At 34.5% G+C, this 17,541-nt stretch overlaps 1 protein-coding gene across 1 annotated transcript; it reads left to right on the plus strand.

The window, feature by feature from the left end:
• Nucleotides 1-5,188: 5,188 nt before the first annotated feature.
• LOC127096642 (protein GLUTAMINE DUMPER 5) lies at nt 5,189-5,769 on the plus strand. The gene has a single exon (XM_051035190.1). It carries the CDS (start codon nt 5,229-5,231, stop codon nt 5,601-5,603), a length of 375 nt encoding a protein of 124 aa, XP_050891147.1. The 5' UTR covers nt 5,189-5,228; the 3' UTR covers nt 5,604-5,769.
• Nucleotides 5,770-17,541: the final 11,772 nt, after the last annotated feature.

The raw sequence follows: 17,541 nt of genomic DNA on the forward strand, positions 1-17,541 counted from the left end.
ACGAAGCATGCTAAGGGATATGAGTGACCTAGATGGAATTTTCCCATCCTGCGTAACATGATAAATGTCTATGGGCCCAATATTGAACTGGACAAGGATGAGACGGTCTATGCCTTGTGTTTAATATAAACATAACGGCAAAAGGGTAATTGTACACATAAGTATTATCACAAAAGGATTTGTCAGATCACATGACATTTTCGTGTCTTGGGTAGTAGTGATGTGTTGCTAGATATCGCTCACTGTTTATTATGTTAAATACGTGATTTAATATATTTGCCAATGCCGCGAAAACCTACAGGGTCACATACAAAAGGACGGATTGATGAGAGATAGAGTAACTAAGGAATACTGTAATGTACGGTGCACTTATGTGAATTGCAGAACATCGTAAGGTACGGTGTACTTAAGTAGAATACGAAATATGGTAAGGTACCACGCGCTTAAGTGATTTTGGCATATTATAAGATATGGGCCACATACACTTGAATGGGCTTTTTTTAGCTTGCAGCCCACACAAGTGGTTCTATAAATAGAACCCTTGTGTAGAAGCATTTGTGCAGTTGCAATTTCGTTTCTCTCTCTCTCTCTCTCTCACTCACTCACTCACTCACTCAAAGCCTTCATTCGTAGCAGCTAGCACTGAGATTGAAGGAATCCGTTCGTGTGGATTGAGTAGAGGCGTTGTCATCGTTCAACGTTCGTGATCGCTCCGTAGATTGTTGGAGAGTATATTTCGTGTCAGGTTTTTGTTATCGTATCCACAGAGATTGTAAGATATCACTGCCGTTCAATGGTTGAATTAATCTTAACTTAATGTAACAATAGGGTTTTGGTTTTAATCAAGTTATCTTGCATACAAAGTAATTAATTGCGGAAAAAGTTCTGTTTTGATTAATATGAGAAATATTGTCAAAGTTAGGTTTCAATGACTACATTGCTTTGCATGTATTTGCTCGGTCAACAATCTTATAAACTCCTTTAGATGATAAATTATTTCACAAGGTCCTCTCAATGCGTTTCTCTCGAACACCCATTGTGAGTTTTGCCATTTTGATCCATTGTTTCTCTCGAACACAATCTATCAAAATGACAACTTTTTGGTTCAACCTTATGGTGAACAAAATCATTCGTTACTATCTCTAGCTAACAAACAAGTTTGGATGAAAACCTAGGTCAAGAATCGGTAAACATCTCTCGATCAAATACCAACACAAAGGGTTTTAAATAGAAACAAAGTTTTCATCATATATTTACCGTTAAAGAGTTTACATATGAGGATCCTTACATTTACACACAAAGCTAGCAATCACCTACATCTAACCTTGACAAATGGATGACTTAGCTACTCATTTTCATGGTAGCTTGGTCGGCAAGTAAGGAAAGAGGGTTGATCAACATCCAAGTCGAATAATCGAAGTTGGATGGGAATCCACCTTCTTTTTGTGGAAGATGGTTGCTAGATGAAGAGAAATGAAATTAGGGCATAAAAGCTCCCACAAAACAATGCTGTAAAATATCTAGAAGAAAGTACAAAAATGGAAAAGTTGGTAAAAAATGAGGTCTGGTGCCCAAAAGTGGCACCTGCTACTTATAGACAAGTGCAGAACTGTCATGTTCGCTAGGCGAGCAGAATGGCTTGCCTAGCGAAGGTCAAATATGAGCAAAAAAGGCCCCTGCGCCCAGAGAAAACAGGGCGCTGGTGAACTGTCATGTTCGCCTAGCGAACATACCTTCGCCTAGCGAAGGAAACGCTTCAAGCTCGCCCCAGCGAGGTTGAGAAGGTTTGCTACTGGAATGCTCGCTGGGGACTCGCTAGAGCCTCGCCTAGCGAGTGAGTGTTGGCAGCACTTTTCACCAAAACAGAATGAATTCGCTGCAAACTTCGCCTTGAGCTCGCCTAGCGAATTAATTTGCTAATTTACTGGAGCTGTTCGCCAGGAGCTCGCCTAGCGAACCCATTCTTCGCCACAGCCTCGCCTAGCGAGCAGGCAGATGAAATGCTCCTTTTCTTTGGTTCCTTTGCCAATTCTCTTGTGTCTTTATCATCAATTAATTCATGCCTTTCCTGCACAATAACACACACATCAAAGGCACCAAGCTTGTTTATCAATGTAACGCATTCCATGTAAAACAAATGTGATTTTGACAATTTTAGCAAGGCAAAAGAGTGAAAGATGCCCACATATGATAGCTCAAATAAGCACTTTTGGGCATCTAACATAGATCTGCATCAAAGGTTACAATCGCCATAAGAGATAACGATTCTATCACTGATCATGCCCATTCGTAAGGATCACTAAAGGAGAATTTTTAAATTCCGCTGCGTTTTGGATCGCTCTTCTCCTTCAGTTTTATGTTTCCATCCTTGTCCTTTAAGAACCTCATTGATGTATATGATTTCAAATAGGAGCGCAGAGGTTATACCTATATCAAAGCATATTATCTTGCTTTTAATTGCGACCCTATATACGGTGAAGTGAGGTGGTAGTTGGAATCTAAGTCTCATGCTTATGCTCATGGTCGCTCTTTTTTGTGTGTTGAAAGTAACTTTATAATGGACGACTCTAATCTAGGAACACAAAATTTTCCAAGAGACAACTCAGTTTTGTGAGTGGAACAAGAAGCTTTAGACGTTGCATCCGTCTTTACTGGTAACTAGGGGTGGGAGTAGGTCACCCCAGACCTTCGATTAATTTTTAAGGTTTGAGTCTGACCTATGACCTATTATTGGATTTTTTTGGCCTGACCATACCTGACTTTTTTAAAAGTTTGGTCTAACCTTAAAGCATATCTAACATTAAGGCTTTCAAATAATCCATTTTACCTATTTTTAAATAGACCACACATCCTTTTTTATATATTATTTGGCATATTTTCTAATAGATATGCATATATAGGTCGCCATATCAAGCTTCCAAGAGTTGCACATACTGATAAAGTTACTCTTCATTCCAGGAACATAAAGCACATCTGAGATCACGACTTTCCTTCCATCTTGTTTTGTGACTAACACATCCCCAACACCCTCATCATGGATAATTCTGTTGTCTTCAAACCTTATTATGCTTTTCTTCTTTGCATAAAAACTAACAAGCCAATCACGATGACCTGTCATGTGATTTGAACACCCAATATCTATATACCAAGTTTCATAGTTATGAGATTCTGGATTGGTGATCATCATCAACATCAAAGGTCGTTCTTCAGGATTTGCTTCATTATCTTATTTGTCTATGTGTGTCTGATGATCAAAATTTGATTGACTCCCTCGATGATCAACGAGACTTGCTGTAGCTAAACATTATGTGGAAAAATATCCAATCTGATTACATGTGAAACATTTAATTTTTTTCTATCAACAACCTTTTTCTTTCATCGCTAATTATTGCAACTCCCTCTTCTATTTGAGCTTTCTAGTTGATCTTGATCAATCTTTAATTGATCTTGGCTTTGAATGTTTCTTTCAAAGCCACCTCTAGAATCTCTCCCATTTCCTTTGGAGTTATAACCTCATATTCCTGAGGTATAAGCCTGCATGACTTATTGATCACTAAGCTTATCTGAACTTCTTTCAATGAGTCTCTTCTCATGCACCTCGAGATGCACCTCGAGAAAACCTTGAAGTTCTTCTTTCTTTAATTCTTCAAGTTTCTTGGATTCTTCAATGGCTACAACAATGTAGCCATTAAAGAATTTGAGACTGAGTGTTCTTAGAAATTTTTCTACCATTATTTGATTTGAAACTTTCTCACCACAATTCTTCATGGCATTTGTGTGAGTGATAATTATATTGAATAATTCAACTATCTTTTCATTATTCTCCATTTGCATCAACTTGTATTAATGCCTCATCGTTTGTAATATCACCTTCTTCAATTGCTTTGCGCCTTCATTGAATTTCTCCAAGATCTTCCACGCTTCTTGCAAAATTACAGGGCCTGCAATCTTCCCAAAGTGCGTCTCATCAACGCATTGATGAATCAAGAAGGTCTCTTTACAATCTTTCTTCTTATTTTCTTTGTCAATATGCATATGTGGAATCTTCGGTGGGCGTTGGACAAATAAATCTTAATTGACAACAACAAAGAATATTGACTTGAACGACAATCAATATTGAGTTAAATATCGTGACTATGTTTGAAAGAGACGGCGTGATGATGATAAAGTGTGGTCCAAAGAAAAACTATAATGATGATAAAACTTAGAAGTTTGTTTGATTGTAAAAAATTATGATTTTTTTTTGTGATTGAGAATGTATTTTAAGTATTGATATTGACATATTAAAATTTATAATAAAAAAATTAAAAATGGTCAATTTGATGAATTTTTTTGAAACAGACAGTTTTACAAAATCGGCTCCGATTTTTGGTTCAAATGGTTTTTGACGGTTCAATCCGGTTTTTTCGGTTTTACTTCGGTTTTGACTCACTAACGGTTTTGAAAGATTAATTCAACCAAATTCATCTCCGGTTCCCGATTCAACGAATTGAACCAACCGATTCGATCCGATTTTTAAAACATTACTTCTAACCTAACTTCCTTCAAACCATGTCGTTTTTCCAACTAATACCTCATTGTAGCCTTGGGTGGGGCCCAAGAACCCTGTCCGGCTCTCTTAATGCACATAAATGTCTATTTCTTCATTACCTTTTTTCTTCTTTATTTTCAGGTGAAGTGCAAGTAGTGATGGAAAAATTTAAAGAATATTGACATTGCCTCATTCATACTTGTCCATTATATATTCCGAAAGAATCATTATGATTATAAAACAACTTTATTTTATGATCCCCACTCTTGACAATACGATTGTCTCATGATAGCATCTTGTCTCGTTGAGGTGGAGACATATCAAACACCTGCACTCTACTTCTCTCTGATCTCAATTTATTCTTACACTATCGACACAATATTCTTAAATTATGTTTGAAGAAACAAAACCATAGAAATGTTCCAGCTAAGAAATTTGTGTAAGGAGAAAAATTCATAATCAATAAGTAGATAGATATGATAAAATCTATTTAACAAGTTGGCTACAGTTACAACTCAAAGAGGTGAATCAACTTTCTCTCTTATTATTATCTAATGTCTCTTCAATTAATCTTCCTCTTCATGAATTTTGGCCATTATAAATACCCTACTTCATTTCTTGTTTCTCAAGCTCTCTTTCCTTTTCCTAACAAAAAAAAAGGTTTTGTTTTACTAGAACAAATTAGAAAGAAGAGAAAATGAGGAGCATACCCCCCACAATGCTAAACACACACCCCAACACAAGTTCTTTATGGCACACTCCAATCCCATATCTCTTTGGAGGTCTAGCTGTTATTATGGGTCTCATAGCATTGGCATTGTTGGCACTAACTTGCTCTTATTGTAGGAACAACAGCCAAGATGATGATGACTTGGACAACAAAGAAAGTGACCCTCAAACTAAGGAACCCATCAAGGTCTACGAAGAGAAAATCCTAGTCATTATGGCTGGGAATGAGAAACCAACATTCTTGGCTACTCCTACACTTTTGTACATCATTGACAAAGAAAATGACAACCTTGTACTTGTTCAAGAAAATGAAGGTTCTTGCTCTTCACAACATAGGCAGTGATTTTTTTAGTGCTAGTTAACCGTAGTTTTTTTTGTGTGTGGTTATTTTTAGTTAACCATATTCAATTTATCTTATTCCTTTTTGTCCCAACACTTTGTAGAGGTCTTCTATAGATAGTGTGCGTCACTTGAGATGGATAGTAGAATGAGAAATTCATTTCTACCAACTTTATAAAAATGTGGGATACATTGCTCTTCATGTTAGACTTTATGACTTCTTTATTTTCAGTATGTTTCACTGATCGAATTTTTATACGTCTAATGCTATATTCTAATGTGTTTTGATTGAGTATATAATTTTAGTGATTACCATAGACTCCAATAATTTTGATAAAGATTCAATTAACTCATATTTGTTTCTTTTTATACTCGTTTGAATTGCTAGTGGCTAAAGAACATTCATCAATCACATAGACGTCTTACGAAATAGATTTTACTTCAATGAATTTATTGGCCAAGGTAAAAATTTGTTAGAAAATATTCCATTTATTATAGGGAGAAGTGATATTGACCATAACTATTTATAAGATTGCTAAAAAAAAATTAGGATAATTAATTTATTGTGATTGTTGAAAAAAAATCAAGTGTGTCATGTCATGTCCTCTTGGTCAATGATTCCGACTCTGGAGAAATAAAGTGTTTTTTTATTTATTTTAAAATTGAAATTAAATTACTTTCTTCTTCGGACATTTTTAATAACTGTGGAGAAATGCATACCCAACATTTACCACCTTCTTGCGAAGATTCCTATCTTTTATAGCACGCATGAAGTTTTGTGCAATGTGTCTGATGCAATAGACATGGGTAGAAGGAGGATCATGTCATCCATTGTCATGGTTGTTGTAGGCACTCTCAATGGAAGCATGTCTATCAGAACTCTCAATGGCAGCATGTCTATCAGAAATCAAACAAAGATTGGCTTGTGGAGCCATATGCGTTCTGAGATGTCGAAGAAAGAAACCCCATCCACCAGCCGTTTCACCTTCAACCAGAGCAAAGGCAATGGGAAAGACATTGTTGTTGCCGTCTTGTGCAACCGCCATGAGCAAAGTACCCTTGTATTTTCCGTATAACCAAGTGCCATCAATTTGAATAATAGGTTTGCAGAATGCGAAACCTTTGATGCACGGGTCAAATGCCCAAAAGAGACGGTGAAAGATTCTATTACCTGTAGCACAAGTTCCGTCTGGCATCATTGCTGGCAATGTCTTCATAATTGCAATAGTTCCTGGGACATATGTTTTTAGTGCCCATAAAAACCGTGGCAATTCCTTGTATGAATCCTCCCAGTTGCCGAATACTTGTTCAACAGCCTTTGTCCTTGCAATCCAGGCTTTCTTGTAAGATGGAGTATAATTATATGTTGTTCTGATATGGGATAAAATTATACTCACCTTCACTGATGGGTCTTTACTAACCAACGGCAGAATGTATTGACATATCAATGCAACACTTAGTTTACGGTGATCTTGTTCAACGTTAGTTGCAATGCAACTGTGAGGTGGGTCTATTGAAGCGATCTCCCAAGAGTCGTTTTTCTTTTTGTAAGACACATCCAAACGAAACTTACAAAGTATGTTATGATATTCGATAACATACCTTCTACAATCAGTGCGTTTCACTGTAAAATCAACATAGTTGTTCATGTGGAATTTTTTGATAGCTAGAACACATTCTTCTTTGGTACGAAACATATCTCCCACCTTTAATTCGCCTTCTGATCTCGGGTACAGATTATAGAAAACACTGTTGGATGTTTCATCGTCGTGCAGATCCATATTTGTCATATGTTGAGGCGGATTGTAGACATGACTAGGAGGTATTGGTGGTGGTTGATCATCATCTTTAATGTCGTTGTTCAGCATGTGATTAACCTGTATCTCGGTCTCCTCTTCTTCTTCATCAACGACGTCCACTTCTACTTCTGCTTCTAGGTTGACGTCATCTGACCATTATGGATCAAATTCACCAGATTCATCCTGACTGGTTATTTGAGACTGCTGAGATGGTATACATGGTTGGAGAGTAATGTACAACTCAATACAGTTGCAGCCTGAATGTTCATGACTAACAAACATGTATTCAACATCTTCATCATCTCGTACCTTAAGGGGGAAAAACTTGCATTGACTATTCTAAAAAAATATTGGATTTTGATACGTGATCTTTGACACAATACCCGATCCTATACAAGATTGTATTCTTTTTTTCAAATGCAAGAAGGTTGCATTTCTCTTGATCGTAAGTCTAATGGTATTAGTGTTTCGAAAACAAAAACCATATAACTCAGACTCGTATGTTTCACCGTTGCAGTGAATGTTGACACTGTATTTTGGTGAAGATGATATTGTGCAGATGAAAACTATTTTCTTGTTGTAGATGAATGTGAGTGAAGTGTCTTGGATGTTGATAGTAAGACACTTAAATAAGGGAGTGAAGTGTCTCACATGCTAGCTAGTTCGGAGTGACGTGTCGCACATGCAAGCTAGTTCGAAGTGACATGTCGCACATGCATGCTACTATGAAATGATGTCTCAACCATGCAAGCTACTAAGAAGTGACATGTTCAGCATGCAAGAGAGAGGACAACCACGTGTCAGACATGCAAACACACACTCCAAATGAATTGGCGCCCCCATTCATTCCTTGCACATGGGCGCCAATCCAATTGGCGACACCTTGTCAAAGCATGCACGCAGACCTCGAAACCAAGCAATCAGACTTAGGTCTTGCATGCATGTCCCAATGGAGGAGCCAATTTAAATGGCGACACCTTGCAAGCACAACTTTTCATTCTCCCATTCATTTGCCTATAAATACATCCACTCCATCAACATTTCTTCCACACCATCACTCTCACTACTTCTTCTACAATACTTCTTCTACAATTTCATCTGCAACAACTTCTTGTAGTTTCATCTGCACCAACCCCCGACAAAATGTCTATCCTCACAATGGGCGAATCACATAGAGGAACGCTTGCAAACATCGCAACATATGTAAGTTTTTTCTTTTGTTAACTTTTTTTATTTCATCTTCACCAACCCCCTTTTATTTTAACATACCAACTTAGTCAATTTTTTTGTTCTTTCTTTTATAGGATGTATCAAGGTTCCGAACTCGGGTCCACGAATATATCCATATGGATCCGATGATTCAACCTTATGTTGAACTCGCCAGTTTTGGTCATATAAGCAAGATTTTGTCTTGGTCCGTAGATAACAAATTCATTCTAGCTTTATGAGAAAGATGGCGACCAGAGACACACACATTTTGGTTCCCAACCGGTGAGTGTATCGTGACGTTAGAAGACGTCTACATACTTTTGGGACTGCCCATTGAAGGTAAGGATGTTAATGGTAAAACCAACTATGCAAATTCAATTTGCATGGATCTATTGGAGACTGATTTCTTAGATGATAACGCAAGAGGTCAAGGTATACTACTTTCATTCCTTAAGTCGTACTATAATAGTTTATACTTAGATGAGCATTCTACCGAAGATGCTCGAATAATAAAAACTAGGTGTTACATTATGCTGTTAATTGGCTCGTTTTTATTTCCCGAAGGTAGTGGTTATAACATGCATATTATGTATTTACCTTTACTTAGACATATAGATAGAATAAGAAGTTACAGTTGGGGATCTGCTTGTCTAGCCTATCTCTATATCTCCTTGTGCAAAAACTCACACAAAGACACATCTACATTTTCTGGATGTGATGTTTCGCTACAAGCATGGGGTTGGTCAAGACTACCTTCCCTAGCACCCGTCAACAACAACCCTTTCACATTTCCGTATGCACAAAAGTAAGTTGTTTAATTGTTATATCTTTACTTACTTGTTTAAAGATTATTGTCTCTAACTAATATTTTTTTGACTTTTTGGTGTAGATGGTCTGCACGTGGTATGAGTTACAACAGATGTTCAAGACACTGTATTACTCAGTATCGCAATCTGTTGGATCACCTTCGACCGACAGACGTAAGGATAATAACTTAATTATTTCGTTATATTTTGTTAACTTCTTCTACCTAGATTATAATCCTATCTTCTTTCATATTTTAGTTCATTTGGCGTCCATACCTTAATTTGGATCATGACCATGAGGTCAACGCTGAAGACGCGGCCGTATGGACTGCATGCACACCAATCATACGGTTCACAACTGTGGAGATGCACAACAGTGATAGTGTGAAGTTGCAGTTCGGTATGCCCAAAAACTTCCCAGATCCCTCAACTAGCCTAGAAGAATGGCATATGCGCAAAGTTAACGACCAATGGAACTTCAACCCATGGTAAAGCTTCGCAAGATCGGAGTGTCGCAAATGAAAGCATCGCCATGACCATGTCTTAACTGTCGCAGTCATGCCAACTGAAGAAAAACCAAGTCGTACTTATATGGCTTGGTACATATCGGTTGATTTTCAGTTCATTGCTGAGGATATGTACTTGTACGACCCACACCAGATGACTTACACACCTGACATCTCAACATCAAACCCCCAACAACAATGTCAGACCGGATACACACAACCCCCTGTCCGTCAAACGTTCCGTTCAACCAACACACAAACATACAACCAAAATATGCCATACACCCAACCCTAATACCAAGAGCATACCCCATTCCACCACCAACAAATTGACCATCAACCTGAGACCCAACATCGCTTCGCACCCACCCCATCACCCTACCAAAGTCGCCTTAGCCAGAACACCCAACGATCATTCAACACCAACCGCCCCTCCTCATACCATAGCCAAGAAGCCCAAACCTCACAAAACCAAAACATCCAACAACCCTATCTCTACCAAACACCCCAACAACCTTTCCAACCTTTCCTCGACGCATCATTCACACCCATGTCTCCCTTCAACCTCCCTGGTCGCCCATCAATGAGTCAACCACAACCCAACTTCTCTAGCATGGGTCATGAGCTCAGCTACGGCAGTACACCATCGATGCATACTGAAGACTATGCCGACTTGTCTGACTACCTCAACGGGCCTTCTCCTGTAGTTGGTAGTGACGCTTCTGGCCCCTCAGATGCTCAAACACCGGTACTGAATCATCAACGTGGGTTAGGGTCACGGGTTAGGGTAGCTAGAGGATGTGGGACCGGAGGTCGGTTAGGTGATCCCGGTCATCACCATTAGGCTTTTTTGTGTAAACGGAAAATTTTATTAATATCAATTGGTCCTATTTCAAATTTATCTATCACGTATACCATTTACCAAAAAAATTTGCATTTTACACTGAGGTGCCAATCCAATTGGCGCCTCCTATCAACTTATACACATGGGCGCCAATTGGATTGGCTAGGGCATGTACCCTAGCCAATCCAATTGGCACCTCCATTCAAGTACTTAAGAGGAGTCGTTAATTGAATTGGCGCCTCCTCCTAAAAGTGGGGTAGTTTGAGATTTTTTTTGAAACTAGGGGTATTTTGGGAATTTCCTTGAAAAAGTGGGTTATTTTTGTAAAAAATCGAGAAATGTATCTTAGAGACAGGTTCCCAATCTTAATACTAACAGTTTTATTTATATTTATTTTTAAGTCACGTTTCTCTTCGGTCAGTTTTAACAACATTGAGAACAAATGACTTATATTATAAAAATAAAATAATGAATGAGAAGAAATTGAAAAGGAAACACCACAATTTGTTGTTTCCTTTCCAATTTTATATCATTCTCCATTTTTTTGGGTTGCAATATCTTCTCAATATTTTACTATCTTGAAAACTTTGACTTTAAAGATTAATGTTAAGGTCCAAGCATGTTATTTACTTGATAAAGTGAAACTTGACATTAATTTTCAAATCAAAATTTTTAAGATACTATTTTAGCATCTTCAACGTCATTGATACAACAACACAACATGAAGTGATGTTTTTGAGTTTGATTTATGGAATAAATTATGTTTTCGAGTTTGGTTTAGGTAAGAAGTAGAGTTTTGTTAATGAAAGACAAAATAAGTTAGGTTTATAGCAAAGGTGAATGAGGAGAGATCTTTTATAGACAAAATAAGTTAATCTTTTTTTCATAATTGGTAAAATTGACCCGAGGTGAAAAGTTATTCTACTCCTTTTTTATTTTAAATTAAAAAATATTACATTCCCAAGGTTGGGAAAACTAGCACCGGTGAAAGGTTCAACTCCTTTTTTATTTTAAATTAAAATAAATTATATAAACGATGTAAGGAAAGGAAACATGAAACTCGTTCATTTGACTTCTCCATCACATTTCAGGTATGTGAAACATTTTCACCCACCATAAGAAAATTGGCAAATTGCGACGGTTCATTTTAGTAGATTACGATGGTTATAACTGCCGTAATTTGCATGTTAGGACAGTTGCATCTCCGCCCCAGAAACGTGCGTCACGAGGCTGTATTGCGATGGTTGTCAAAATCGTCACACCAACTGTCATTCTCTTTCACGACGGTCAGGGAACTGACGTAACCTGAATATTGCGATGGTTACCAACCGTCGTGGAATTTCATTTTGATTTTTGTTTTGATCTTCGACTTTTTTATATTTTTCACACATTAATACTATTTTTTAGACTCATTACCTATTTAAATAACTAACTATTTGAACTCATCTACCAAGAAAGTAAATAAATAAAAGTACAAAATCAGTCCAATAACAAGATCTAGAGCCAAAATATATTAGGTGTTCACATAGACATACTAGGATGATACAACATAGTAATTCTTCTCTGATTTCATCCTTAAAAACTAACATGCAGATTAGTAAGTTATCTAGAAACATTAATATCCCGAAGATTTCCAAACTATATCGAGGGTATTCAAACCAAATAAGTCCTACCACGTATCTCATATTCAGTTATGCAAACAAGATCTGTTGAGAATGTATCAAATGTGAGTAGTGTGGATAATAGTCCCACATTGGTTGGAAATGTGGAGACTTGAGAATTTATAAGTTAGAGAGCCCACCCACATATCACCTTAAGGTTTTGGGTGAATATGTGGTGTGTCTCTCACAAAGGTGTTGCTCAAAAAAGAAAAAGAAGTCTCACAATGTTCAATACTCCCTAGTGAAAAACTCCTCCAACAAGATCATGCCTATCCATTGATAGTTTCAGAGACCACCTCAATGAGAATAGCCATTGCACGGGGCATATAAAAGTCCAACTACTCTAGGGAAGAAACATTTAGGGTTTCAACTTCTTTGGAGAGGGAAAGTTACCATAAATTTCTCTCTCTCTCTCTCTCTCTCTCTATTATGTTTTATTTATTTATTTATCTCTTCAATCATCCCTAATTGAAAATACACTAAGTCATCGTGACTTTCCTTCCCTAAAGTTACCAAATCCATTTTGAGAATAATACTTATAAGCATATAAATAAGAAGAAGAAGTTAAAGTACTCTTTTATTAGTAACATGGCAGTGATTAATTACTATATTGTAATTTTTGGAATATTATGTCAATATTCAAATATAGGGAGATGAATTTGAAAAAACTCCTTAGTCCATTACTACAAATAATACATTTCATGACGGTGATTTCACCTCACGTATTGAAAAATCGAGGTATAATTCCTGGACGCACCTTGTTTTTTTTTATAAAATATATAATATATTTCGTCGGTTATTTTGAAAACCAAGGGGAAAGCCTACTCAGTGTACATGCTTCGAATCCCATCAATCTCAGTTTATGTTTTTATCTCATTAAAAGTGACGTCTTCTTGAAAATTTTAGTTTTAATCTAAAATTACGCTACTTTTCACCTCGGTTTTCTTTCCAACCAAGGTGAATATGTTTCTCTGATATATATATATATATATATATATATATATATATATATATATATATATATATATATATATATATATATATATATATATATATATATATATATATATATATATCATCTTCAATACAAAGATGTTATGTGTTTAGTTTAGTGCACTTGTTTCTTCTCTAGAGATCTAAATTAATTTCTTTTACTTCTTCTTCAGAGATCTGGTACGTCAAACATCACTACTCATATTGTTCTTATTGTTATTGTTGTTGTTAAGATCCAAAATCCTAGAGGTTTTACCTTGTTGTTATTGTTGTTGTTTAAACAAATTTATATTATAGGTTTATTGATATTGTTGCTGTTGAGACCAGTTATTGAGACCTTAAATTCTAGAGGTTTAATATTGTTGTTGTTTTTTAAACAATCTTAAGTTATAGGTTTGTTGACGTTGTTGTTAAGTCCCTAAAACCTGGAGCTTTAATCTTGTTGTTGTCGTATAAACTGATTTATGTTATAGGTTTATTGACGATGTTGTTTTAGTTTTGTTAAGAGATTGTTTTTTTAAGTTGTTGTTTAATGTAAACTGTTGTTTTTGAGTTGTTGATGTTATTGTTATTGTTGTTTAGTTGTTCTACTACCCAAAGTTATGAAAATCTATATTATGTAATTTAGTTTTTGTTATTGATTTTGAGTTTTAGATTGATATTGATATTGAGTTTATGTTTTTTGTAATTCTTTGTGTAGCTCTTGTCTTATTTCGTCGAGTTGAGTTTATTATATCTAATGTCAGTTGTTTGTTTCCCTAACCCCTCTTTGAACATATAGCGTAGTAAATTGATTTTGGAAATAATCATATGCAAAATTATGTTGTATATGAAACTTATCTTACACTGATTAATGATTTTCTAGCATTCTACAACTCGTCATTCATCTCATGTTGTTTTATTGTTAAAATCTCTCAAATACTTCTAGTTTTCATTCAACTTTATTCCATATTTGTTCATTTTTCAAAGCATTGAAATTTATATTTTCAAGAATGAATTAATAGAAAAGGAAGTGTTTAATAAAGAACTTGAAACATTGGAGAGATTTTAACCATAAAACAATGTGAGATGAATGATGAGTTGCAGGATGCTTCAAAATCACTAATTAATGTAAGTTTTTCTTCAAATATAATACAATTGTTCATATAGTTATTTTCCTAACCAAGTTTGAGAAGTTATATATTCAGTATAGAGTTTAGTGAAATAAGCAATCCACATTAGATTTAATAAACTTAAAATTGTTTCACCCCTCAGTTTTATTAGATAACTGAGGTGAAAATGTGGTATATCCGTCGATGAAATTACAAAATCGATGGGATTTGTGTTTTCGCCATTTCAGAATTCTAAAAAGGTCTCTCTGTAGATCGAACCTATGATCTTTTCACATACCCGTTGGTTATTTTAAAACTGAGAGGTAAAATATACATTTTTCATGACACATTTCGTTACCTCGCATATGTAGCCGAGGTTTAATGCATTTCGCTCCGACGTTAAATGTGCTCTTTTTAATAGTGGTCTCACATTACTTATGTGAGATATCTTATCTAGCTCACCTCATTATATAAGAAAATTCCCTATTTCATTCTAAAAAACACAAAAAAACTCTTTTTAGAGGTTTTCCTTCCTCACTCTCATAAAACAACATTTGAATTTGTGATTATGTATTAAAAAAATATGTTTGACATTAACGAGACAATATTTCAAGGATTATATGAAATAATAACAAATGATTAAAGGTGTTTTATATATATGTAAAACACATAATTTCATATTTTAACATGTACTCTCTTTTAACTTATTTTATTGTTTATATATATATATATATATATATATATATATATATATATATATATATATATATATATATATATATATATATATATATATATATATATATATATATATATATATATATATATATATATATATATATATATATATATATATATATATAACGATTCATTATCATATGACAAAAATGTTGATGATATCCAACAAATTGTGGCTCAATTCTTATTTGCAAATAGTTGAAGAACAACATCAAATTGAAGATAAAGAAACAAAGAATTATATAAACAATGGTGTTTTATAGGAATTAGTATACTTTTAAATTAACATTTTTTTAACATAATTTTGCTTTCAAATTTGGATTTACATTATTTCTTAATAAGATTTAATCTTGATATTTTGATATTGTTTACACTGTTTAGAATAATTTATTATATGTGATCTCAAATTTATTTTGATATGAAAGTATAGTATTTATTTATGAAAATTTCAATTCGTTTAAAATCACACTCGATGAAATTTATAACACCAAATTTAAGAAAGAAAGAGTATGATACCTACGTTATAAACTTAATTTAAGAAGAAAAAAAATAGGTGTGAAATGTTTGTTTCTAACCAAATAACAAGGTTAGACTTTTAACATCTAATTTTGGACAAAATAGGTACGTCATTAACGTTTTACATCCATTTTAGGTAGAAACAGATATCATAAGTTAGTTTCTAATAAAAAATTCTCCACTAAACTTTTAGTCGTTGATTTTGGAAAAACTAGGTATGATTTATATAGTTTTACACATTTTAAGGAGTAAAAACGTATCAAATATTAGTTTTAATACTCATCTATAATACTTATAACACTAGCTTAATACCGGTGTTAAATCTATTTAGCATGCATTTAAAATTTGTGTAAAAATCATATTTATAATACCGATAACAATTACACCGGAAAAAAATAAGTATTGAATCTCTAAAAAATTATTGTTAAATCTCTTATTTGTATTAGTGATTATTGAAATTTCTTTTCGTTTGAGAAATTATTACGACAGATAATTATACCAGATACTACGAATGCTCTTTATAACATATTTGAATGTTTTTTGTATAATCAAAGAGTGTATTTTTAGACCGATTATCTACCGTGTAAGTAGCAATCGTAAATATAGAATTGAGTTATTTTATCTTGGAGGCGGCGCACAGTTCAATTGCTTTGTCACGAAACGTCGATCTAATCCGCGACTCGGTCCAATAATATCCGCCGATTAAGAGTATCACAATTTTTACACAAGGAACGTACATGTGAAAAGCATAGAATCTGAGTTTTTTTTATCACTGAGAAGCAAGTCGGATTAACTTAAAGAGGGATTAAAGTTAGAGAATATATTTTGACGTTATGAAAACAAATACAGTGAAGCATCGAAGAGGATAAGTGCCTATGATAAAAGAGATTGTTCCTACTTTGATCCGAAAATCTTTATGAAAAAAACTGATCAATATAGGTAGATAGAATATGTAACCAAGCTGCATCACATCACATGGAGATAAATAATATTTACACTAACTACAAAATATTAACATGTTGAGGTTAGTTACATATATTCTTGTTTATCAAGCATATAAATGTTTTTGTAAACTTGGGAACTAAATATTTTTATAGAGGGCACTAACCTTAACTCCATAATTAAAGAAAAATAATGTTCTTTACAATTAAGGATAGGAAATTTTATTAGAGTGTCTCTTTTGTGTAGCGTTATTGTACCTCAAAAGCATTGGAATTATTAATCACGTGATAAACTTTTGAGGGAAATCCAAGCTAATTGGAAAACTAAGTGCGCCATGTTGAGAAGAACATTTATATGAAGAATTTAATCTGATTCAACATGATTCCCATACGTAAAAGATGATATGAAATATTTATGTGGAGAGAGGATAAATAAGAAAACAAACATATTTGAAAATATTTTAGCGAGAGTGAGAGAGAGGATATAAATCAGAATAAATATATTTGGATTGAAATTTTTATTAGTATTTGTTCATTTCTCGAATAAAAATAGTTGTTGATAGAGAAGTTTTTGGTACAGTGGAGCAGGGTAGACCTATAAGATTGATAGTTTAATGTCAAGTCAATGAATGAATGAGATGTAGTGTAAGTGTGAAAATGAATAGAATACTTGAGACTTGACACATGAAGAGCTTTAATGGAGAGTTTTATGAGAACCGCTCTCTGTTGATCTGGCGTCTTGTGAGGATTGTCGCTCGATTGAATTTGATGGAGGGAATTTGACAGGGGGTCGTGATTGTGTACTCTGAGCTTGATTGATGTCATATATATTCCTCTA

Source organism: Lathyrus oleraceus, chromosome 6 (genome assembly GCF_024323335.1).
Source record: "Lathyrus oleraceus cultivar Zhongwan6 chromosome 6, CAAS_Psat_ZW6_1.0, whole genome shotgun sequence".
Taxonomy (NCBI): domain Eukaryota; kingdom Viridiplantae; phylum Streptophyta; class Magnoliopsida; order Fabales; family Fabaceae; genus Lathyrus; species Lathyrus oleraceus.

Bases quoted from the DNA above. Each gene is read 5' to 3' on its own strand.
- LOC127096642 (XM_051035190.1), top strand. From the start codon at position 5,229: ATGAGGAGCATACCCCCCACAATGCTAAACACACACCCCAACACAAGT.